We start from the raw sequence: 26,973 nt of genomic DNA on the forward strand, positions 1-26,973 counted from the left end.
ATTCACCTTATTTTCTCTCATCTTCAAAACCTCCCCTCTGATCACAACCTCTATAGATATCCCGGTTATCATCCCTCTTCTATTTGATTTCTCTTCTCCTTAGCTTTGACCTGTTGTGTTGTGTACCTGATCAGGCGCCAGGACGCCCCTTCGCTGGGGCAGCTGTGCGCCTAATAAAAGTTATTAACATAACATAACATATCGCGAAAAGGAATCACTTCAGAGACTCCCTTCATGAACCTTATTCACAACAATTGCATACGTATGCACTATACAACATCCTTTGACTAATATAACCTAACAGCACAACATGCCTAATGCACTCACTATTATCTAGATACATTCTTACCTGATACACCACCCACACACCCAAAATCACGACAGATATTCTTTCACTTAAAACTAAAAGGAAGCTACTCGGCAAATGACAAGTTCAAAACAGACAATCTTGATTATTACACGCAAGCCTTACACACATTATCACTAGCCTTAGATCAGGTAAAACCTACTTACTCAAAATGCAATCGCCGATAAATCCCCAATGTCTAGCACATACTTTCAAGAACTTAATCTGCCCTCCATTCAACCCTATCATCAATTCCTCACTGCCACAGATTTTGCAGCATACTTTTCCTCCAAGATTACCATTGTCCAAAAGTCTCGCCATACCAAAGTGTTCCACTCTGCCTCCTCCACCCTCGTCAAATTGATACCTCACTCAGCTACAACAGCTGAAAATATATTTTTAACACTAACGGACCCCTTTAGCTCACAAATTATTAAAAGTTGCCTCTTTAAGACTGCTCTCGGTTCAACTTCCTTAGTGAACCTCTACCTTCTAACTGGGAACTTCCCAGACCCAGGATACAGTGGATTGCTGCAGAGTTAGTCTCTCTATCCTGCCACTGCGCACTACCAGCTCTCCAACTTCTTCATGCACCGGGGCTCTGCTGTAAGAGGGCATGTTTACAGTACATCAGTACTCTGCCCTACTGCAATCTATTAGGCATCCACTTTTGTGCCCGGATGATGATCCCCCCTATCCTAGTCTGGATCAAAACGTCGTCAACAAACATCTTAACTCCAAACTGGTTTGTTTGGATTTATGCGGAGCACAAGATGTTCATTGCATTGTGACTGTTCTTAACATGTAACTTGCTGGTGAAGGCACTATGTGTGTAAATGCCTGCGGTCTAGAAATCTGTTGACTTGCAAACTTTTTACCCACTGCACCTTGTTTACGTTTTGCTTTGTTTTTTGATTGCTCATGTAATAAATAAAAAAAAATTCCATTTGGAAAGAATCACAGGTCTTAATGTGGTTCTGTGCACCATTACCCTATACACGTTTGGTGGGACCCTGGGGTCTCAGAATACTCAAAAGAACAGCATCATTGATTGGTAACTACTGTTCTTTCACCCAAAAAAAATCACACCTACATGATGTAAACAAATTGGGTTATTAGTTATGCAGGATGAGAGGACTGCTGAAGTCATAGGTCCACATTTGTCTCCTTACTGGGAGGCAGTTTGTGGGAATACGGGGAGACTATTTAAGGCTGACTCGGAGAGCTTTTAACTGATAAGGACTGCGAGCTACTTTGAACCTTAAACATTTTTGATGGCGTGGATAAATTGAAATATGAAAATAAGCATGTTGGAGATCTATTGTAGTTATATAATCTCTATGGTCCAGTGGTTGAAAGATGTCTTGAATCGTAACCATGCAAAATGTCCGTTTTCCATTGTAGCACTCAACTCTCAGGGTAGCGAAGCACAGCCGTCCGAGGCTTACTTAGGGGCGGTGATGTGGGCTAGTAAGAAACTAAGTTACTTTGCTGTAACTGGTTCTCCAGTATTGGCATCCTTCATAGATTCACATGCTTGAATTATTCCTCCCGCGGTTCAACTAGAAAAGCAGTGTAATATTAAACCTAGATTGCAAGGCTATAAAACCTTCACTTTAACATATCCATATCTTTTAAAAGAAACCAAACTCCAATCAATTGGGCCGCAGCAGCACCCTCCAGAACACTCTTCTCAGAGCCTTCGGTCTCTCAGACTTTTAGAGCACAAGTGTGAAAATGAAATAGTACCAAAAGTAAGTTGAGCCTCTCAGGGGAGGAGGTTGGGTCACATGTGAATCTATGAACGATACCAATGCTGGAGAATCACAGTTACAGGTAAGTAACTTAGTTTCTTCTCCAGTAGTGGATCTTTCATAGATTCACAATCTTGAATCTGAATAAATAGCAGTAAAACAGCACAACATATTTATACATATATGTATACATATAAAAACCTATGTAGTGTTAAACTTGCACAATATATCAGCACATGTCGGGCATAAATTACTTTGAGAGCTCGCCTTTAGTGGAAGAGATCACATAACACCGCCTGGTCCACTGAAGCATCTTTGATCACTGAGGAAACCAAGCAGTAGTGTTGCGAAGAAGTATCGCTATACTGCCATGTTGCTGCCCTGCACGTTTCCTGCATAGATACACCGGCGACCAAAGCTGTAGACATGTGCACTTCTAGTAGAATGAGCTTGCACTTTAGTCTGCAAAGGTCTGCCAGCGTTTTGATGACCGAAATATATGGCTAGTGATATCCACCTTGCTATACTTTGTTTGGAGAGTGAAAAACATTTCCTATGAGCACTGTATGCTACTAGCAATTAATCGGATTTACGAAATTGTTCTGTTGTGGAAAGATACAATTTCAAACATCTTTTAACATCCAAAGAATGTAATGTTTGTTCTACTACATGATTTGGATCTGGAAAGAAGGTATTTAACACGATCTGTTATTTTGAATGGAATTCTGATGGCACCTTTGGAATGAATCTTGGATTTGTTCGTAGGATCACTATCACTCCTGAAATGCGCATAAGGCTCCTGGATGGTGAATGCTTTTATTTCCCCTACTCTTCATGCTGATGATAATGCCAGTAGATGCACCATTTTCCATGAAAGAAACTTAATTTCTGCTTTGTGTATAGGCTCAAATGGGCTCTTCATCATTTGTGAGAGTACTGTTTTCAATTGCCACAGTGGAGGAGGTTGCCTTACTGGCAGATAAACTCTAAAAAAATACATTTAAAAAAAACCTTTTAGAAATTCTTTAATAAGCTTGCTAGACCATAACCATGGTGATTTTGAGGACCTTCTGAAACAAGATATGGACACCAAGTGTACTTTAATTGAGGCAGGAGCGAGGCCAGACTGTGCCAGATGTAAAAAGGAAGAATTTCTTCTGATAAAGAGGATATAGGGTATATTTTTGATTGTTGACACCAGATACAAAACACAGCTTCTATTTAAGGCTATTATAGGTCTTGTGTGTATTATCCGCCCTAGCCAAAATGTCTGTGCATGCTTTTGTGATGTTCAAGTGTGCAAACTCATTGAATTAAGGAGCCAAGCTGACAAGTGTAAGGATTTCGGGTCCATATGAAATACTTGCCCTTGATTCATGATCAGTAAATACGAAGTGGGTGTAGTTGGATGTGCTGTCTTCTAGTAGGAGAACTGGCTCTGTGAACCAATGTTGCCTTGGCCATCTCTGAGCTACAAGAATTATCCTGCAAGGTTCCACCCTCATCTTTCTGAGAAGCCTTGTTTGGAGAGGAGTCAGAGGGAAAGCATAGGCAAAGATTCATGTCCGTGCTATCGAAAACGCACCCCCCCACCCCCCAACCCTGGTTGTAGATGCCAGCTAGAATAGCATTGTCATTTCCTATTTTGAGAAGTTGCATACAGGTCTAGATTTGATGTGCCCCATTGATAAAAAAAAATTCACTAAAGACTTCTTGATTGATTTCCCATTCATGGCAGTTGTGTTTCATACTGCTTAGAGTGAATGCTATGACATTCTGTTTCCCAAGAATGTGCTCTGCTTTCACCCTTTTCTGGTGATGGATTAACCATTCCCATATCTTCTGTGCCTCTTGGGACAATGCTTCGGAACTTGTGCCTCTTGTCTTGTTGATATAATGCATAGTCGTAGAGTTGCCTGTGTGGATGAGCACTGCTGATCCTTGCAAAAAGAACAGATGATGGATAGAATGCAGAACAAATCAAACATTCACCCCTAGGCACAGATTGGGTTAAAGCCATAGTTTATTTTGCTTGCCATGCCATTCCAGTTTGGAACCAGCCATATACAAATCAGTTTTGACCCCCGCTCCTCATGGGAACAGTCCAGCCTAAAATGCCAAGGTTGGTCCTCCCTGGACTGGAAACAGCCTTCCTGGGACCGGTTTTGGGGTATCACCCCTCAGCCAGGCTATAGCTTGATTCCAGTGGCACAGTGAGCATAGGACCCATGTCCGGGCATACCCATCCCACTTAGGGCGAAAGTGCTGCGGCAACAAATGATGGACAGAATGCTAAATAAATCAAACAATCAGCCCCAGTCAAGAGATCTTGGTTAAATCAAGTGATGGGCAGGATATTCAGCGCCACACAAGGCTTTGAAGGTAGACGAAGGAAGATATCAGGATTGGGGATATCTTACTGGACAAATTCAACAGTAATATAGTACAGCATATAGGTCAAATGAAATTACAAATTTCATAAATAGTATTATAGATACCATACATCCTTAACACGTTTAAAATGAACACTATAAATGGAGTATTATTTATTGGTTTGAGCATGATTTGTTATATATAGTTATGTTTAGCTTTTATGTGTTTTACTTGTTGATTTAATTTTTTGAATTTGAGGGTTTTTTCAAACACATTTAGTGTTTTAAGCAAAGCTAACTAACTTTAGCCTTATTTTTTTCAGTGACTTTCTTGATTTTTTGAATACTACATTACATCTATATTCTATAAAAGAAAACCCTATTCAATTGAGCACAGCCTCTGTCCAGGTGCAGACGGGGTTGGCTGCAGGAAACCAACCTCTGATAAGCATGGCCTTCAGGTAGGCCCGTGGCCTAGACATTCATCTTTTTATTTTTATAAGTGTGAGTGTTTGTGGACCTTGATTTGGGGTCTGCCGATCTGAAAACTCCTTTACCCTTGTTGGGCATCCTACCAAGTTCTGTGGGCCTATCACTAAGTCCGCAAACACTACATGATGCCCAGCAAGGGCAAGGACCCACACTACATGATGCCCGGCAAGGACCCTCATGCTGATACACAGGGCTTCGCTCAGACTTCGGGGGTCAAGTTGGGAACTGACAATCAATCCACAGGGTGTGCAAACAATGCAACAACTATTTTTTTCACATGAGGTTCACTGGGTCAAACACCCACTACAACCCTCAGTCTCTGGTTAAAGCATGCTGCCCAGCCATTTTATAGCTCCTTCAATTTTATTTTCACTACATAGGGACCAAATAATCATGCCCAGTATGGGCAAGCACACATTTTTTTCTTCAAGGTTCGACCAAACAATCAGGGAGCATGGGGTCCATGGACCAAACTTGGGGTTCACTGACCTAAAATGGATATTGGGTAAAAAAAACCTCCCTCATATCATCAGACTTGTTTTCTTTTTTTAAATTCTGGGTCTACGGATTCATGGTCCCTATTTATTTAAAAGTTTTGTATAGCGCGAGCAAGACCCCGAGGTGTATCAGAGCGCTTCACAATAGTGGAAAGGGAGAACAAGGTAAAAGGGGAACATTGTAAAGGAAGTAAGAGGATAACAATGAGCTAATAAAAATGTACAAGGATGCGCACAAACATTGCTTGGTACAGTAAGGTAGACAATACTGGGTGTTACAATTGTTTCACTAAAACTACTGAACAGATTTATACCAAATCAAGCTCTCCTGTCATGCCAAGTTTGATGTAATTCTGTCAGGACTGGAGGCGAGGATTATGCCTTCTTTCTTCACTTTAATGAATAGCAGCAAATATTGTAACAGAAGACTACATTTCCCATGAACCAAAGGGAAAGAATAGTCGAAAAACAAACACATGGTAACAATCAAAATACACAAAAAAGATGGGGTATAAGGCAGAAACTTAAATGCACCAAATCATTTAGTCAGGTCAAAGTTATTAATATTCTTCGGGTGCCAAGGATCATGAGGTTAAATTCCCCTAAACCCCCTTAGGATCAGAGATCCTACAATATGTCAACAAATCACTGCGATCCAGCACTCACAAAATTGTTTTATGATCATATAATATATCAGTTCATTCAGCAGGTGTTTCAAAATTATTTCTTTATTGGGTTCTTCTTCTCTTTACAAGTATAAAAGACACATACAGTGTAGCCGAGGCGTTTCGTCCCAGAGGACTTCAGGGCAAAATTCTGAAGTATAACGAGGGCTTCATCTTATTCCCCTCCAACATCACGAAATGTGACTAAGCCTTCCTCTAGTTGGCCAGACTAAGTAGGTTGCCTTTTTTGTTTTATTTGATCGTTTAGTTCTTCAAGTTGTTTTTTCACCCGTGTACAATTAAAGTAATATCAATGTGTAGGAGCAGATTCCCTCCATCAAGCGGTCCAGGCAACATGGTAACAACCAATCCTCATACGGGAACAGTGTCCAATCAGGGACCAGCCAGCCCAACATAGTCCATCAACAGTGTCCTCTCTTCCTTCGCTGCTACGCAGCAAGATAAGTACTCTTCAGTTTTCTACGTAACGGTTTAGTGCTTTGGTATCTTATGTATGTGTTTTGGCTTTGATATAATTGTTGGTAGCGCTTCAGCGCTTGATACTGTTACGCGATAGCGTTTTCATGCTCTTTTCATTGTGCCGGTAACTTGCTTTTGTACGATCGCGCTTTGCGCTAGATTCTGGTGTTCCCGGGTTTTTTCCTTTAGGGTGCGCTTGCGGCACGTTTATTTAAAGGATGTCCCCTCAGCGTGTGGGCCGCGCTGTGGGGAGTTTGCCGCGGGTACGGTTCTTCCGTCCCTATGCGGCTTAGAGGCTGGCTTTGCTCCTGGGTCCTCCCGCCGCCAGAGGGCGCGGGAGGCTGTGTGACCGCATTGCGTCGTTTGATCTCTCTTCAGAGAGTTTCAAGCGTCGCACGAGTGGTTAATAAGAGCCTCTGATCTAAGGAGAATGCCGGTAAACAGTTGTAGGCGGCAATGACGGCTAAAACGTCACGCTGCCCCAAAAAATTGCCAAACGCTTTGTGCCCAGGCCCAGTTCTTGTGAGGGGCAGAGCCTGTATTTGCCAGTTACCTGGGGAACGCCTCGCTAAGAGGTCTTGTATTACTGTGGCACATTTTTTCAAGGAACTTTGCCCAGATCAGTTTCACCCTGTTACCGGGTGTGTTGCTTTAGATTTTCCTAGCCAGCAGTCAGTCCCTCAGGCTAGAACGCGGTCCATTGTGGTGTTTTTCCACGTAAAAAACTACAAGCTGACACCCAGCCCTCATAAAGCCTTTCCTTCCAGGCCCAGGTTACCACTTGTCTCACTTCACGTGAGTTTTGTATTGCCCCCATGGAATATGATGATGATTATCAGGAGGAGGAGGAGGAGGAGGATCCCCTCGCCGACATGCCCTTGGGGGACGCCTTTTATGAGGCGATGGACACTTCAATTTATCGGGCAGTAGACCAGGCCATTTCTCCTTTAGAGACCAGGATTTCCCGTCAAATTCAGCAAGCATTTGCCCAGCTTTCCCAGCAGATTGCACCCCACCCCCCCAGCCCCAACCACTATACCCCTTGATCCCCTTGGGTCCACACCTCCTAAGCGCTCTCTTGACGCAGGTGTGGACGGGGATGCTTTTGATCGCCTTAGGCAGGCTTTCCTTGATAGCCAAACAGTTCCTGCCGGCGCTCCCCTCCCTGCAGAACCGTTGCTTCCTCCTACTGACCCAGTCCCTCCATCTCTCCCTAGCACCTCTCAAAACCCTCCGAGTACCTCAGATATGCTGGACCCTAACTATATAATTCTCCCACGGTCCTCGGACTGGACGCTCTCGGTCCTATCACAAAAATTCTAGATATGGCAGAGGAAGCAAAGGAATCGGGCTCCATAATTTCTCCCGAGACCTTATCCGGATGGGCACAGCGAGTAGTGATCTTCATGGGCAACGCTAACTGTGCCCTTTCCACCAAGCGCTGCCGGTCCCACATTATAAAAATTGACCTGAAGCTAGGGGACCTGGCGGACTCTGAGGCGGGCGCTATTGCCCAAGGTGGTTTATTTGGCGAGCCCTTCGTCAAGGAGCTCGGTAAATTCGTGAATACCTTCACATCTCTGGATCGAGCCCAGTCTACCATCAAGAAGGTGTTTCCCCGTGTTTATCGCGGAGCCGGCCGAGGAAGGGGCCGGTGGTCAGCAACGCCAGACAGCTCAAAGAGGCTCCGGACAGTACCAGGACCAATCCTGGTTTGGAAATTCTTACCCCACACGCAGACGGCAGGGAAAGGATTCCAGGGAGGAGCAGCAGCCTCTAGCCCAGGTGAGAGTTCTCCCTTCTTCCCCAAAAGGCATAGGGGGGCAGTTGGCAGGGTGCTTCCACGTTTGGTTGACCATCACACACGATGCCTGGGTACTTCAACCTGTGAGGGGTTTCCACAGAGTTCCAAGGGACCCCAGTGCAGAAAGCCCCTCCCAGTCCTATTCAGTTTTCTGCACAGGACGCGCTTCTGGTGGACGCAGAGGTTTCTTCTCTCCTCACGAAAGGCGCCATCACACTTACTACTCCTCACCTCCAGGGGTTTATGAGCAACATTTTTCTGGTCGACAAGACCGATGGCGGCAAGAGACTCGTGATAAATTTGAGAGAGTTCAATCAATGGTTGGTTTACCGACATTTCAAGATGGAGGGAATCCATCTTCTTCGGGACGTTCTGCGGCCCCTCGATTGGATGTTCTGTTTAGACCTCAAGGACGCCTATCTTGTAGTCCCGATATTCCAGCCCCACCGTCGGTTCCTCCATTTTATCTGGGGTCATCGCACGTACGAGTTCACGTCTCTCCCTTTCGGCCTCTCGTCAGCTCCTTGGTGTTTCACCAAAGTCCTCAGGCCGGCGGTGGAATACCTTCGGTCCAGAGGGGTCAGAATGATAGATAACCTCGACGATCTGCTTTTGATGGCAACTTGTCCCCGTCGCCTGACACAACACCTTCAAATGACTGTGTCGCTTCTTTAAGAGCTCGGGTTTGTCATGAACGAGAAGAAATCGCTTCTTCAGCCTACAAAGAGCCTTACATTCTTGGGGTTCGTCATGGACTCCATGTCATCCACTCTCAGTCTTCCGAACAGGAAGGTCTCCAAGATCAGTCACGAGTTACGCTGCGTGCTAACCAAACAACGGATTTCCCTGCGGGTGGTGGGTCTTCTGTCGGTGTAGATCAAGGCCATCTTCCCAGGCCATATTCTCACAAGGTCGCTATCGAGGCAAGAGCAGAGATTCAATGGTGGTTGGACCTAATGGAGGCATGGAACGAGAGGGCAATCTTCGGTTCCACCCCAGACTTGGTTATAGATACAGGAGGGTTGTCGTCACCCGAAGAACAGAAGTTACACATCAATTGCTTAGAACTTCTCGCGGGATCCTTCGCAGTACGTTGCTGGACGAAGGATATAGTGCAGTCTTGTGTGTTCCTGAAAATGAACAACGTGTCAGCAGTCCGTTATGTGAATCATCTGGGGGGCACCAGATCGAAAGCTCTCGGATCTGGCAGCGGGTTTCTGGCAGTACTGCCTAGACAGTCAGGTCTCCGTCACAGCGGAATACCTTCCCGGCCAAGACAATCTGGAAGCAGACTACCAGTCGCGCCACTTCCGGGATTCCAGCCTTTGACGCTTGGATCTGTTTTTGCAAGATTGAACGACCTTTGGGGCCCCTTCTCGGTGGATCTTCTTGCATCCTGGCTGGACTACCAGATTCCACGGTTTTTCAGGTGGCGGCCGGATCCTCTGGCAGCCGCAACAGATGAATTTTCCAAGATTGGAGCGAAGAACTGAGCTATGCGTTCCCTCCCTTTGCGATGATCCTGAGGTCAACAGCACAAGTTCGCCGGCAAGCGGCGGACCTAGTCATGGTCATCCCGCTATGGAAGTCTCAAGTGTGGTTTCCAGTTCTTCTGGAACTTTCCTGGGATTTTCCAATCCTACTCCCCCAGTTTCCATCTCTTCTCCTGAGTCGGAATGGGAATCCGCACCCTCTGGTGTCCACGAATTCACTGTGGCTCATGGCGTGGCGGATTTTCGGGGTAGATGGGAAGCCCCTGGCTTTCGCGAGAGGCTAAGACCTTCATCTCTAAAGCGTGGGCAGACAGTACTGTCAAAAGGTACAGGTCAGCTTGGGGCAGATGGACCCGTTGGTGTCTGCGATGGGGTTTCGATCCCTTGGTCACGGATGTCATCCACGTCCCGGTGGATGGAGCACCTGTTTGTGAACAACCCCTGGTTTGTCGACTGCTGCGGGGCATCCGCGTTTTCGTGCCTTCGGAGCCTCGTTATTCCGAGCTCTGGGATGTGAATCAGGTTCTCAACCTCTTTTTATCTTGGCAACCGAATAGATTTCTCTCAAGGAAGGAACTTTCGGCAAAATTCGCCATGCTTCTGTGCCGGATATCTTGCAGACGGGTGTCTGACGTGCAGGCTTTAGACATTTCTGGTAGAGTCTTTACTCCGGATGGGGTGACGTTCACATTGAGACGCACGAAGTGCCATTCTAGGATGATTTCCTACCCACAGTTGCCTGATTCCCCGAAACTCTGTGGTTCGCTGCCTCAAAGCTTATGAGGAAATGACAGAAGAGTTTCGTCCTCTGGGAGAGAGGCAACTCCTCATTTCGCTTCGGAAACCTTTTAAAGCGGTTTCCTCACCCACCATCGCCAGGTGGGTCCGCTGGGTGATGCAGGCGGCAGGCATCATTTGGGGCGCAGTGCACAAGAGGTGCAATGGCTTCAAAAGCCTTCAGCATAGGGGTGGGTTTTGGAGGATATCCTCAACGCATCGGATTGGTCATCAGACTCTACTTTCAAATGGGGGGGGGGGGGGAGATAGGGGGGCTGCTGATCCATCTGGGGTTCAGTCGAAGAGTCAGGTCTTGAGATCCTTCCTGAATTGGGTCAGCGACGGGGCTTGCCTGAGGTGGAGAGGCAGGGTGTTCCAGGTCTTGGCGGCAAGATAGGACAAGGATCTTCATCCAATGTTTTTCTTGCGGATCCGTGGGATGGTGGCCAAGGCCGGTTGGGCAGAGCGGAGGTGTCTGGTGGTACGTGGAATGAGACGCGGTGGTTCAGATATGCTGGTTCTGCGTCATGGTAGGCTTTGTAGGCATGTTTTAGGAGCTTGAAAGGTACTCTTTTGTTGACTGGGAGCCAGACAAGTTCTCGCAGCTGTTCAGTGAAGTTGCTGAAGCGGAGGATGTTGAGGACCAATCTGGCTGTGTCGTTTTGAATGCGCTGTAGTTTACTGAAGAGTTACTGGGTGACGCCAGCTTAGAGTGCATTGCCGTAGTCTAGTCTGCTGCTGGTGAGTGCGTGGGGGACCGTCTGTCTGGATTTAGTGGGAATCCATCCAAAGGTCTTTCGAGGAAGGTGAAGCGTACTGAAGCATAAGGAGACTATGTTGATCTGGTGGTTAATTGGGAGCAAGGAGTCCAGTACGATACTGAGGTTTCGGGCATGGACCATGGGGGGCGGGGGGGGGGGGGGGAGGGGGGGGCTGTTCAGTCTTGTCAGAGTTGAGGTTGAGGCAGCTGTCTCTAATCCAGGTGGCATTCGCCTTCATCCAGTTGTGCAAGTTGTTTCTAGTGGCTGTGCAGTTCATTGGTGAGGGAGAGGATCAGCTGGGTGTTGTCAGCATGGGAGATGATGTTGAGTCCATGGTTACGGACAATGGCTGTCAGTGGCGCCATGTAGACGTTGAAGAGGGTGGGGCTCAGGGAGGAGCCCCGAGGCACTCCGCAGCTGATCTCTGTGTGATATGACTCGCTGTGTTCGACCGGCGAGGAAGGAGTGGATCCAGTCCAATACTTTGTCGCGGGTTGCCAGCATAGTGGAGTCTCATGCTTCAGGGTGCAGTGGGAGACTGTCAAAGGCAGCTGAGACGTCCAGGAGGTTGAGAGCTGCTGTTTCGCTGTGGTCAAGGAGGGAGCGGATATCACCGGTGGCGGCGGGGAGGGCAGTCTGGGTGCTGTGGTTGCTTTAGAAGCCAGATCGGGAGATGTCCAGGACATGGTTGGCTTAGATGAACTCAAGAGTTGGGCATTGATGGCCTTTGACGACCTTGGCTGGGAAGGGGAGCAGGGAGATGGCTCTGAAGTTCTTGAGGTCTGTTGGGTCGTCGGATGGCTTCTTCAGCAGGAGGTTGATCTTGGCGCGTTTTCAGTTGTCTGGGAAGGTGGCGTTCGATGGAGTTGATCATGTGGCGTAGCTCAGAGCGCACATGTGGAGGCTCTGTGGATGATGTGGTACGGGTAGGGGTCGAGGGGGCTCCACAGTGGATGAACTTCATGGTCTAAAGAGTGTTATCCATCGTGATCAGAGTCCAGTTGAGCAGGATCTGTTGGGGGCGTTGTAGTTTGGTGCGTTGGTGGGATGGTCTAAGGTGTCGAAGGTGTCGTAGATCTGCTGGATCTTGTGGTGGAAAGAGGTGCAGAGTTTGTTGCAGAGCTCGAGAGGATGGGATGGTCTGTGGTCTCGCGGTTGGGTCTGGCAAACTCTTGGATGATGGAGAAGCGTTCTTTGCTGTTGTGTGCGTTGATTCTGGCTTGGAGGGCCGTGTCCTTTGTAGTTTTAAGGAGGAGGTGGTGTGTGGCGACAGCAGCTTTGACGACTGCTTGGGCTTCCTAGTTTTGTTGTTCCTCCATCTCTTCTCGAGCTGTCTACAGGTGTGTCTAGACTGCTGAAGGGTGGGAGTGAACCAGCTAGCTTTCTTGGAGTGTTGATTTCTTGAGGGGCGCCAGAGTGTTGGAGCAGTTGGAGATCCATTGGTGGAGGTTACGTGCTGATGTTTTGGCATCTGTGAATGTCAGCGGTGGAGCTGTGCTGAGGGAGGTGCCCTTGTTCCAACTTCTCCGGGGGAGGCTGTGGGCGAGGTAGTGTACAGTGGGTTTGGTGAAAGCAAAATGGATGCAGTGGTGATCAGTCCAGAGGAGTTCAGAGGGTTGGCTGAAAGTGATATTTTCGCTGGTGTGTGTCCTGCTGAGTGGGTTGGAGAGGTGACTACCTGCTTGAGTCCCATGCTGGCAAGGTTCTCCAGAAGGGATGCGGTGTTCTAGTCATTGGGGTTGTCCAGGTGAAAACTGAGGTCACCGAGTAGGATGCAGTTGGTGGATGCGAGAGCCTGGGGTGTGATGAAGTTGATGATAGACTGGGAGAAGGGCGGGTGGAGCCAGGAGGTCTGTAGACAAGGGTGCCACGGAGGGTGGTGTTGTGGTTTGTCTGGACGTGGAGATGCTAGTCATTGGCTTGTCTGAGTGAGTGGTCAGGGGGAGGGTGTTTTTGTGGACGATGGCGATGCCTCCTCCTGGTTGGTTGGTGCGGTCCTTGCAAGGGATCTTGTATCTGTCGAGGATGGCAGTGGTGATTACAGGGGCTAAGCTGGGGTTCATCCAGGTTTCTGTGTGGAAGGCGATGTCAGGAGAGACGGCGTCGAGGAGGTCCCAGATTTCTGAGGCGTGTTTGTAGAGGGACAGAGTGCTGAGAAAGAGGCAGCTGAAATGGTCTGGTTTTAGTGTGGGTCGACCCAGCCGAGGGAGGCGCTGGAGTTCGAAGGTGGGTGAGGGTGTGGTGGCAGTGGCGGCAAGAGAAGTGGCCATGGCCGTCTTTTGGCATTGCGAGGCGACAGGCAGGGTTGCATCCGGGGTTAGGAGCATGGAGGGTGAAGGTGTCATAATATGGCGGACCCGCGGACCAGGGTCCGCTTTGCTGGGCGCAGTCCAGGTGCAGATGGGCGCATTCGGGCTTGCCTTTGGTGCTCCAGCGATGTGCCCACTGCACGCGGCCACGCATCAGTCGCCATTACGTAGTGTGCAGAGGACTGGACACATGGTGGGTGGGAAAGTGGCACTTGAGGGGGACAGGGCCTCAGGGGATTGCAGCGGCAGGGGCTAAGTGGCAAAAGCTGAAAGGACAAAAGATTTAGAGAAAGGCAGAAGAGAGAGACAAAGGGCAGTGCAGCAGCAGAGACGCTCTACCACTAGACCACCAGAAATGAGGCACAGGCAGAAGCCTGCGGGTGGTGTAGGGCCCCAAACCTTTGACCAGAGAGTCCGATGGCCAGCAGCATGGAGCTCAGGGCAGTAGCTACTAGGCGGAGTTGTGTAGGGAAGGGAGCAGTACACTTATCAGATCAAAAGGAATAAAAAGGAAAATGTTACTCACCCTTTAATCATCTGTTTGTGGCATGTAGTGCTGTAGATTCACATGCTGAGCATACTTCCACAATCTAGTGTTGGGCTCGGACATGTTCAACTTTTTTTCCCCCCAAAGTTAGTCTTTTCTGACCTAACTATAACTACAGAGGCACTATCACCACCTGTTTAGTACACGATTCTTGTTACTGTATGTAATCCAAGTAAATTTTTTATTACTACTGTTCAGTGCTCCATGACCTCTCAGCTAACCCACACACTAAAAGTAAGTTATAATGTGATAAACATAAGAAGAATCATAACTATGCAAAAGTAATTATTACATTGTCACAATGGACTGGGGAATATCAAAGAAAAACAAAGTACATGGCGGTCCACTTTAGTAAATGATGCAACAAAAGAAAATCTACAATCTGACTACTTACTTTAAAAAGTGCCTGCACCACCCATCCGTGGTATTTTTTCAAGGCTATTTCATAGGCTTTGGTTGCATTGACTCGAATTAGGTTTGGGTTGTTTTCATCCCTTTCTCCCTCTGCGATGCTCTGGAGCAGCACTTGGATAAATTTCAGACCTCTGTTCTCAAAGACGGTAAAAAGAGGTTATTAACTATGAAATGCACATAGCTATGTTCAGATCTTTATATCTACAAGTGTTGCAACGACTAAACTACAACAAAAAATGCCCAAAATGCCAAACATCTAACATTAACCACATATAAAAGCATGGTAACACCACAAAGCTTCCCCTGTATTACAACAAATGCCTCAAGCAGTCATCTACAGCATTTTGGGCCTCATTAATAGTGCCCTGGACCTACACCGGCAAAGGCCACACCACGGAAGTAATGTGGATTTTCAAGAGTGGAGAAAGAAATGGTGGAGATGCCAAACTTTAAGGACTATTGGAAAGTAAACAGGGATGTCTTATTGGACTTACCAGGGAAGACAGTTTTATCAGGGATGGAAACTAGGTCTGTTCATCTGGCATCGTTAAAAGAAATGGTTATGGTTTCTCGGCCCAGTGGAATAAACAGGCCACACATAGTGTGGGACTTAAGTTTGTAGGGATTGATTTATAGAGGTACACTTACACAGCATGGTAAAACCAGAAATTCTAGCTTCACTGTAACTTTGAGGCTGTTAGCTGAAACAATAACACCTAACAGTAAGATGGAGGCCCTATGAAGATCTACTCTAGGTTTTACAACGCAGACCCATTGGCTTTGCCAATGCCTTTTGATGATGCTGTTCCACTTTGGCAAAAAGAACAAGCATTTGCAATTCAACAGGTCTCGTATTTGCAAGAGTTTGAGTTATTGGCATTGTAAATGACAATGCCTTTTATTTATGTTTTTTGAAAACCTGCAAGTTGTTCCTGAACAAGCACTTGGTACTTCAAGAAGTTGTTCATGAGAAGCAAGGTTGGCAGTAACTGTGGCTCTTTTACTGTCAGCCTTGCTTTTCCTGAGCAAGGATTATAAGTACAAAGTGTGTGCTTAAGCACCCGCTTGCAGGTTTTCAAAACAAAAATAAAAAAGGCATTGTTATTTACGATGCCAATAGCTAAAACTCGCGCAAACGTGAGACCTATTGCATTGCAAATGTTTGTTTTAATATAGTGCTTTATACTGTAATAATGCCAGTAATTAGGGGCATAACGGGGTTAAACTAGACCGAAGGAAAATTATTTTCATAAAAAGTTGTATTTTTTTTCTACACAAGCAGCTGGGAAATAGTATTGACATGTGTGATTGGTTTTGTGCTCTTTTTGTTCATATAGATTTATAGGGTAAATGACGTCATATATGTAAAGAAGTTGAGTACACGTTTGGGGTGGTCTTTTCTTCTTTATTTGAAGACGTGTTTCGCCCAGGGGCCAGCAGACTAGGGCTTTCTCAAGGTTGATTAGGAGAATGAAATGATAAAAATAGAAGAAAACGACATGTCATAGTGTAGTGAACTAATAAGCCTTGAGAAAGCCCTGGCCTGCTGGCCCCTGGGCGAAACACATGTCGGTTGTTCTATGTCCCTGCACACGTCTTCAAATAAAGAAGAAAAGACGACCGCAAACGTGTACTCAACATTTTTACATATACGACGTCTAGAACAAAATTTGGGGATTCATTCACCCTATAAATCTATATGAACAAAAAGAGAACAAAACTAAGCACCGCAGAGGAGCACCTGTGGGTGATCGCCTATCTATCACCCTGCGAATCTCAATCCTGAAAGGCGGAGTGGACGGGGCCTGCCGTCGGAGGCCGGGCGGAGGACTTGCTGCAGCAACCCAACATTTGCGAAGAGGAGAGGCAGCATCGGACAGTGGTCCTGCACTATTGGTAACTTGCAGCCTCTTGCAACACTTGGCTGGCCCTTCGGTCGGAGATCAGGCCGGGCCGCCAATTTAGGTGAAGATTTCTCTGCGTGCGAGGCCCTGTCTGGAGCGGGTGGGGGAGCTGTTGCGGCCGTTGCCTCATGGGAGTGTGTGGGATGAGGCGGTCTCCTTATCACTGCGGATCCCTGGTGCCATTTGGGACAGTTGCAGACGCGGCACCCGCGGGTGGGGCCGGCATGCGCCTCAGTCTTGTGGAGTGCATGCCCGCGTGAATGCTGCCATACCACTGGCGATCCTGCACTACACTCCTGGCCTGCTGCGGGTGTGCACACCCGCGGGGGGTCTGATTACTGTGAATAACGCGGCTGGGATTGGCGTGACGACCGCTGGGCCTCACTCGGAGCGGCAGTACTGATAAGCGATCCTGTGTCTGCCAGCTGTGGATGGGCCTGAATGTGCACTTGATGATCTGATCCTGGGTAATAACTGGCCTTATCGTTGGCACTAGTCACGCAAGCACACTATTGGCCGGGCCCTGAGCTGTGAGGAGTGGGCTGGTGTCGAGCTGGGCCCTTCTACTAAGCATTTTCAAATACGTTGCGGGGATACTCAGCTCATACCCGCTATACCTGGCGTTTCCCTTGAAGAGGCTCATACAATTTACACGCTATCATGGGCAAACACGATGCTGAACAGCCCAAGCGAACTTTTGAAATTTAAGATAAACCAGGCTGATGGAATCTGAACTAGAAGGAAGCGCAGACCAGCCACTGGCGAGGATCTCCATTCACTACTTATGGAAATACGATCAAGCCTGGAAACTATAGACACTGAACTAGACGTACTTACCTCACAACTGGATAAAGTGAAAAAACAGGTAGATATGCACGAGCACCGGCTAGATAAGTTAGAAAACCGCAGCACTGACAATCACGAATTCCAGGTTGAGACAAAAGAGCAGCTGTTGCGAATAGATAAGGTATTCAGCCTAATCAGGGACAAGAATGATTTAGAGGCAAGATCTCCTCGCAAGACTTTTCAAATTACGGGAATTCCCGAGACGACAGCCATTTCCAAAATGGAGACCTATGTTGACGAGCTGCTATGCGAACTGTTTGGCCCTGATTTATCCGCTATCTTTGCGGTCGAGAAAGCCCACCATATGCTGAGCCCCAGGCCACCGATTGTAGCCACACCCAGGCCCATACTAGCTCGGGTACTGATCTATCAAGATCGGGACATCATCTTGAGATTTGCCAGAGAGCGGGGTACTATCAAAAGAAACAACATAACGTTCTATCCAGACTTACTCCGGTGGGGCAGGCGGCTCGTAGAGAGTTTCTACCTGCAAAACGTATCCTACTTCAAGCGAAGATCCCATATACTCTATTATACCCAGCTAAGTTGAAGGGGACCTATGGTAGCACAGTGCACCACTTCGCAGATGCCAAGTCCGCCATGAAGTTCGTCAAACATGTGGGAGGGAGAACAGCAACGGTAAACCTGCGAATTGGCATAACTCGGAGGCCGGGCTGAGTGACAATGAATGAATCCTCGATGGACAGGTGATACGGTGGATTTGAATTTGCTGTGTTCACCACTACACTTAGACTATGAGAACCAAAACACTGGAAATTCAGGTGGAGTAGACACTGCATGCACTATTTGCAGTTAACAAAGTCATCTGAGAACCCGTTGCCTAAACATTAATTAATGGCTCTCCCAGAATTGTCTCGGCCACCCCGCACTCGAACAGGGTAGTATGCCGGCGACCCCATGCCCCCAGGGAGAGTTCTCAGATTATGCTTCTGTTCCACTTCAGGACCAAATGTTGAGTTTGATTTCTAGGGAGGGTAATTGCACACAACCTGATTGGGGGGTTGGTTTGTGTAGGAGAATAGGATCTGCTTCACATGTTTACCCCCATTTTTTGCTGGTGTTTCACTGTTTTTCGACTTTAGTCTCCCTGGGACCCTGCTAATCAGGGCCCCAGCCTAACTGCTTTCTCTCTAAAAGGATTCCATGTACTTTAGGTACATTACAGAGTGGATCTGAGGTGCCCCTGTAAGCCCCAAGTATATGGTAAACTCTGTACCCAGGGCATAGGTACTACAGAGGCCTACCAGGGGCTGTAGCATGTATTATGCCACCCCTGGAAAGCCACCCAAAATGATACCACAGGTCTGCTACTGCAGCCTGCGTAAGGTGGTGCATGCACCCCTTACTGTGATATAGGTTATCTATATCACACATATACATATATATATACACACATGTATATATATATATATTCACTGAAAAAAACATAGGTTTCAGGGGCGTTATAGTTAGCTGGACTTTTTACTCGTACAAAACCATTGAAATTCCACCGTTATAGTTAGTTCAGCTAACTATAACTCGCGCGCCCGCAATGCACTGCTGATGACATCACATATTACATCACTCATGACATGGTCAGTGACATCACTCATGACATCACTGATATCTCTGATGAAATCAGTGATGACATCTCTGATGAGATCAGTGATGACATCATCCAGTGAATGTGTGTTTTTTCTGAAAATTACATATGTTTTATATATGTATATCTCAAGGTCGATGGAAGAATAAATGGGTATATAAGTGTCTAAATGGATGATTTGTTTTTGAAAAATTGATTGTATAACTGACTGATTAAGTATCTTAGTGAATACATGGCTTAGTGAGTAATGTTTAAATATGTAAATATCTGTATCAGTCTCTCACTTTGTGTATAAGTGGCTGCATGGGTTGGTGAGTAGCTACATGAGTGTCTATATAGGTTATTCGTTAGAGGCCCCGTTCAGTAAAGAGACTGGAGTGTTTGCTGGCTTTGCTGCTTTTTCACTTAACCAAGGATTTGGTAACTCCAGCCCGCCTTGAAGTGCTGACGCGGGACAGGGCTTCTGCCATGAGCAGCTCGTGACTGCACGAGATGACGGGAATCATTGCATCCCGCCCTATGGCCCGCCTGCTGTCTTCACTATGGGCTTTGAACGTTAGCGGGGACCCAAGGAAGCCAGAGGACAACTTTTTCACAAGAAGACCTTCCATCTTAACATGCACACCTTGCCCCTAATATCGGGACTATTTCAGTCGTTGATCTTTCTTTCACCCCCACCACGCAGCCAAATCCCCTTTGGATGAATTCTGGGACCTGTAGTATGCTGTCATGAACTACAGTGGGCGTGTTGTCAGGTGACCGTGGGGTGGAGCTCCTTAGACAATGGGAGCACAGCAGGAGGTTAATGAAGGTGTGGGTGGAATCGTGTCATGATTGCAGAGGCATCTGAGGAAGGCGCAGGAAAGCGCCGAAATGCATTATGCCTGAAGTGTCCAAATAAAGGCTTCCGACCGGACCCCCGTGTGGACTCTTACTTCTCTTGCCTTTGAGGAGTGTGTTTTGGATATAATATATATATATATATATATATATATATATATATATATATATATATATATATATATATATATATATATATATATATATATATATATATATATATTCACTGAAAAAACCATAGGTTTCACACATGTTATAGTTAGCTGGACATTTTACTGATAAAAAACCAATGAAATTCCCCCGTTATAGTTACTGTAGGCAACTATAACTCACGCGACCGCAATCCTCTGCTGATGCTAATACTGTATTTAGACACTTATTTGCCCATATCTTCTTCCATTAAATTTTAGCTATACATATATTACAAATATTTTTTTTTCATAAAGACACATATGTCATCAGCAGAGGATTACGGTCGCGTGAGTTATAGTTGCCTACAGTAACTATAACGGGGGAATTTCATTGGTTTTTTATCAGTAAAATGTCCAGCTAACTATAACATGTGTGAAACCTATGGTTTTTTCAGTGAATTAGCAAGGTTTTTTAAATGCTATTTCCTAACTATAACGTGTGTGAAACCTATGGTTTTTTCAGTGAATTTGTACGGTTTTTTAAATGCTAAGTTACTTTACGCCATTTGTGGCGTGCGCGCCCACTTAACGCAGTTCGTTCCGTGCACGGTTTTTATCAACTTTAATAAGCCCTGTACATTTGGTGGCCTTCGGCCACCAAAAGCACAGGGGGTGAGGTCAATGTGGATAGTGTTTTTTTTATTTCGATTTTATAATTTCATGTTGCCAAAATTACGTTTTTTTTCTCTATTAATAAGCCCTGCACATTTGGTGGCCTGCGGCCACCAAAAGCACAGGGGGTGGGGTAAGTGTGGATAGTGTTTTTTTTATTTTTATTTTTTTACCGTAAGCGTACGGTAAGCTTACGGTAAGCGTACGGTAAGCGTACGGTAAGCGTACCCCGCGAAATTGCCGAAAAAAAAATAAAACCGTTTTTGCTCTTGGGGGATGTTTGGGGACTCCCTCAACATGACTATGTGGGAGGGAGTTGTCAAAACAGCCCCGTAACATGTTTTTGGCCATCATGTTTGATAAACAACACTCAGTGCGAGAGACAAAATGGCGGACGCCGCTTCCTGGTTTCAGCCGATTCGAATGTTTACTAAGATCTAAGAGCCAATCAGAATCGCGCTCGCGCACGCCACCGTAAGCGTACGGTAAGCGTACCGTAAGCGGGCTCAGATATATATATTGATTTAAAGGCTATTTTCTCAGAATCTACTGAACAGATTTACACCAAACCTACAAAAGGCACTTCCTTGACCTAGGGACTACCTCTCTGCCAAATTTCTAGTAATTCTGTTCAGCCGTTCGGGCTGTAGCTCGTTCTAAAGGTCCTATGGAAAAATGCATGGGAAAAACGCGTTTTGGGACCCCCCTTTTATCTCAGCCCCCGCTTGACGAATCCCCCCGAGACTTTCAGGGTAGGAGCGGAGCGTAGCGCCCCACCTATTTTGAGAAATTCGCGAGGATTCGTCGACCGGCGCCAAAGTTATTCAAAATAGAATGTTGAGGTTTTCCTATGGAAACGTGGTCCTAACTATAACTACCTACTGGCGACCGCCAGTAGGTAATATATATATATATATATTCACTGAAAAAAACATAGGTTTCAGGGGCGTTATAGTTAGCTGGACTTTTTACTCGTACAAAACCATTGAAATTCCACCGTTATAGTTAGTTCAGCTAACTATAACTCGCGCGCCCGCAATGCACTGCTGATGACATCACATATTACATCACTCATGACATGGTCAGTGACATCACTCATGACATCACTGATATCTCTGATGATATCAGTGATGACATCTCTGATGATATCAGTGATGACATCATCCAGTGAATGTGTGTTTTTTCTGAAAATTACATATGTTTTATATATGTATATCTCAAGGTCGATGGAAGAATAAATGGGTATATAAGTGTCTAAATGAATGATTTGTTTTTGAAAAATTGATTGTATAACTGACTGATTAAGTGTATCTTAGTGAATACATGGCTTAGTGAGTAATGTTTAAATATGTAAATATCTGTATCAGTCTCTCACTTTGTGTATAAGTGGCTGCATGGGTTGGTGAGTAGCTACATGAGTGTCTATATACGTTATTAGTTAGTTTTTTGAGTACCAGTATGAGTGAGTGTCTGTATGGTTCGGTGGGGGGTATTACGTAGTGCATAGGTGCATGAATGAGTGACTCACTGTTTGTATGTGTTGAAGACTGCATGTTGAGGAACTTCGATTTTCGATCACGATCGAATCGACCCTCCATTTTGTGGCCCGCCGCCATTTTGTGTTGCCATCACTCAGGCAGCACGGCGAACAAAGTCTATTCTGCTTTTTCTGTAGCCTGGTGTCGAAATACGCCTTCGGCCTCTATTTGCAAAGCTGGTGTTAGAACTAGCCGAGTACACTAATCCCTGTCTGGCTTGTCTAATCCGCGTCTCAACTATCTGTTGGCACACACTATTCTTTCCTGACCTTATCTTATCGACTGGCCTTCACTGTCTCCTGCTAGCATTCTCTCATTTCACAACTGTCCTCCAACACACACAAACGTATCTCGCCACCTGCAAGTTAGTTATGAATCTGTTAATGAATTAGTTTAAGGGTGGGGTGACAAACATAGTTGGAGGAGAGGTCTCTTCGAGTCATCGGACACTTTTGTTTTCCAACCTTTCCCATTGGTTCCATCCTGTTTTCTAACTTTTCTTATTGGCTCTTTCTGTGTGTTTTGGGAGTGCTTTTGAACAAAGTGTACAAACTCTATACAGTATAAAACCCTGTGCGCCACAGAGTGAAGTGGCAGTCTCCTGAGAACCTACTTTGTGTACTTCTAGGATAACTGTACTAGCTGCAGCTAAATACATCTGATCTTCTAACGCCGACAGAGTGTCCAGTGTCTCTGTGTAGTAAAGCAGGTGAACTCCGGAGACTTTGAGCGTACCCTGCGCCGCCAGGCCCAAAAGGTTCTGGTTCTTCAACGTGTGCAGGACTGCATGGGTGGATGAGTGTGTGGATGGGTGTGTTAGTGAGTGATAGACTGTCTCAATAGTGTCTTTATGAGTAACTACATATGTTTTAAACTAGTATATGTGACTATTGGTGTATATAAGTGAGTATATGTGAGAGTGAGAGATTGAAAGAGTTCCTGTATGAATAAGTATGTGTTTCTATAAGTGATTGTTTAAAAGACTAAGTATGTGTAAGTTTCTGTAGAAGTAAGTGTGGTGGTGTGTGTATAACTATATATGCAAGTAAATGGATGTTTGATTTGTTATTAGCATGAGTGACTGTGTGTGTGAGTAACTCTGGATGAGTGGCATTGTGTAACAGGATGTATAGGTGTATGAGTACATATGATGAGTGAGTACATGTATGAGTGACTGTATAGGACTGTTGGTGAATGAGTGGATGTGTAAGTGGATCTTAGAATTACTGAATGTTGTTGTAACTGGTATTGGTATGTCCATTGTTTTGAAAATTTTAGTTTCTATTTTTGAATGTGTGTATCAAAGGTTATATTAGGGGGAGAGGAGGTCTGCCACTCTATCACAAGGATGATGTCATCAGTGATGTCATTTGAGATGTCAGTGATGTCACTGACCATTTCATGAGTGATGTAATATGTGACGTCATCAGCAGTGCAATGCGGGCGCGTGAGTTCTAGTTAGCTGAACTAACTATAACTGTGGAATTTCAATGGTTTTGTACAAGTGAAAAGTCCAGCTAACTATGACGCCCCTGAAACCTATGGTTTTTTCTGTGAATTTCACAGGCTTTTTTAAATGCTAATTTCTAACTATGCCTACAGAGATAGGACATGTGAAGAAAGAAGAAAATACCCACAGAAAGAAAAAAAAGAAATGCAGACAGAAGCAACAGAAGTCCTCAAAGACGAAGAAAAGTGCAGGAAGAAGGATAACGTGCAGAAAGAACAAACAGAAGAGCAGAAAGAAGCCTTGTTGCAAAATCATCCTGTACCCTCAACTTTTTCAGACGGATACTGGTGGTAACTGAGTCTGACTAACCAGTCCTAGAGCCAGTGCAATGTTAAAAGACACTCAGAATACAGTGAAAACACCTACATACACTAGGGAACACTATGCGTTGGGGTCTCCCTGTGATTAGCATGACCTCCTCTGTAAGCCCCTAGTATAGAATAGGGCAGGGGATTAAAACTACCTCTTAAAACGAGCCACAGGGCGTGTTTGCACACGTCACCTCAGGCCCCGTCCCCTCCCTTCCCCACTGTGTAAACACGCCCTGTGGCCGTTTTAAGTTGGGAGATTAAGTCCCCTTGAATCCTGAGGGTTCCTAGGGTCCAACAAGATCACTAGGTACCTCCAGTAAGCGCCACAGAGCTGCGTTGCATAGAGGTGTAAAAAGGGGCATGGCCTCAGAACACCTGTCTGCAACGCAGCTCCCCGGCGCATACTGGAGATACCTGTTGGGCTAGTTGGCCCTCAGGGACCCTCAGTATTGAAGGGGAATTAATTCCCCAACTTGCAACTGGCCAGGGGGCGCATTTGCAGAGTGCTGCAAGGAGGGGGGCGTGGCCTCCGGCGTGATGCCGGTCTTTTATTTATTTAATTTTGTGTGGCCCCCCCTTCTTTTTCTAATTTATTGGCCCTGGGGACCCCATCCCCCAGGGCCTGCACCCTAATTTTTTTTGTTTAAAAAAACAAATGTGGCCCTCCCAAGGCCTTAATCGGCCCCGGGGACCCCAACCCCGGGTCATGTCCTTTTTTGTTTTTTATTCTTTAGGAGGGGGGCAGCGTTGCCCCCCTCCTCAGGCCACTTATGGACCCAGGGACCCCATCCCCCGGGGCCGGCCTTTGTTTTTTATTATTTAAAAAAAAAAATATATTTATAGAAACACCTAGGACATGCTGGACAAACCGTATGTACCTATCACCATGACGAGTTGCGTGAAATTCATTAAAAGGCGACTATGCCTACAATGAATCCACGTGGAATGTATTTACACAGATAGTGAAGCTCTGGCGTGTCTGACGCCCTGGCGTGCCTAATCCCGGCGCCCCCGCCGGTGAGTACTCTCCAAGTAGACACCCTTGTCGTTTATTTATACAAACATGGGTAGCTATTGACGGGCACATTTAATACACACACACACCAAGCCATTCAAAGGGGATTCGACAAAAATTCGACCAAACTATGCAAGAAACCCCCCTCACGGTTAATAAAACACATCCACCGCCGGATGTGTAATACTTTTTATTTTACTCTCTGGAAAGGAGATGAACCTCACTTGAGAGTCAAAGCGTGCTCCTGGCTGAGCCCAATGCTGTGTTACACCCACCAGTACCCGCCGAGTGCCACACACCTCTGTGTTGTATTCCACCAGCTAGTGCGTATGCTATGACACTCTCTAGCCCATGTGCACTGTAACACCACCCCGTGGATATGTCATGCCACACTTGCCTTCGCACGGGTTATATTGCCCCATCTAATGTGCCTTCCTCTATACCTATGTTATAATGCACAGCGCTATGCCATACATATTACAATCTGGGATCCATATCTTTGTCACAGTGCATATGCAACGTTACACTCCCCAGCACATATTTTATATTACAACTTTAGAGACTAGTTAGGTTACACAACACTGCCCTGTGCATATTACACTCCAAGGCACACATCGCATAGCACGCGCTAATGCCTGTGCTATCTCGTGCTCTCCAATGAATCTGTCATTGCGCACAATGTATTGCATATTATATTTCACGCCCCGGTTCATCTTATATCACACTTGTTGGTGCATAGTTTATACCATATACTATATCTAGTTTTCATTTTCAATTGTGCTCTCAGGACTATATTCTATATAACACTGCGTCCACCTACCCTTTTCACAGGTATTACATTTTGCGATGGGGGGTGGAGGGTCAGGGGTATTTCTGCCAAGTGAGCCCGGAGTCACAGTCAGAAACGTTCTCTTCTTCCTGAATAAAAGTGAGATTATGCTGCATACTTGTTCATATTTTAAGTAGTTCGCACAGACATTTTAAAAACAAAGTTCCTAATACCCATCTTCTCTGAACAGTTAGCTTGCTGCCCCATCCACCTCCTCCCTATCCTCTGTTGTCTGGATCCATGGACTAGCCTCCTCCCTCCTGCCATGCATGATCTGATGTGCTGCCACTGCCCTCCATTTAGCATGATGTACCAGTCAACTCCTCCTGCCCTCCATTGCCCAATTCTATGGCCCATCATTAACCTCCTGCTTAGCCTCTGTGCCTAGCTTGCTGCCCCTATTCTCCTTCCCCCTGCCCTCTGATGTCTTTGTGCATGCCCCTGCTCCATGCTTTTTGCCCACCATTTTCCATGGACCTGCCACTCCTATCTACTGAAAGTTCTGTTGAGCTGCCACAACCCTCCCACCTGCCTAGCATTGTCAGATGACTGTAACCTGTCCCTGCCACCTCCACCCTGCCTGTCCACATGCCATGCCCCTATCCCCTTCCTCCTGTCCTCCATGGTCCATTTTACTGCCACACCCTTCTGCCCTCCCTGGTCTGTTGTGCTGCAACTGCTCCTCCTGCCTGCCCCGCGTGGTCTGTTGTGAGGCCCCTTCCCCTAAACTCTTGGCTGTGCCCAGGTTCTGACCCTCCATTCTATCCTCCTTGGTCCTTTGTGCATGCCCCTGCACCCTCCTTGCCCATCATAGCCATTGTGCTGCCACTAACCCTCCCGCTTGCCATGCATGGTCTTTTCTGTGCTGCCATGGCCCCTCCCACCTTCCCTGTGTGGTCAGCTAGCTGCCCCTGACCCCCTCCCACCTTCCCTCCATGGTCTGTGTGTATGCCATCATAGTCTCATTGTTGCTCTCCATGTTGTGTCATGTTTCTAGTGCCCATCCTGCCTGACCTCCATGGTCATCTTGCTGCTCCTGCCCTGCCCCCTTGCCCCCAGCCCT

General features: G+C 46.3%; 1 protein-coding gene across 1 annotated transcript in view; it reads right to left on the reverse strand.

The window, feature by feature from the left end:
* GLTP (glycolipid transfer protein) overlaps positions 1–26,973 on the reverse strand; it is a 296,831-nt gene that overhangs the window by 17,197 nt on the left and 252,661 nt on the right. Inside the window, exon 4 of the mRNA XM_085633292.1 lies at positions 14,692–14,842. Within this exon, the coding sequence (XP_085489418.1) occupies positions 14,692–14,842 (151 nt within the window). The remainder of the gene's footprint in view (positions 1–14,691; positions 14,843–26,973) is intronic.

This window comes from Triturus cristatus, chromosome 11 (genome assembly GCF_964204655.1).
Source record: "Triturus cristatus chromosome 11, aTriCri1.1, whole genome shotgun sequence".
In the NCBI taxonomy this organism is placed as follows: Eukaryota; Metazoa; Chordata; class Amphibia; order Caudata; family Salamandridae; genus Triturus; species Triturus cristatus.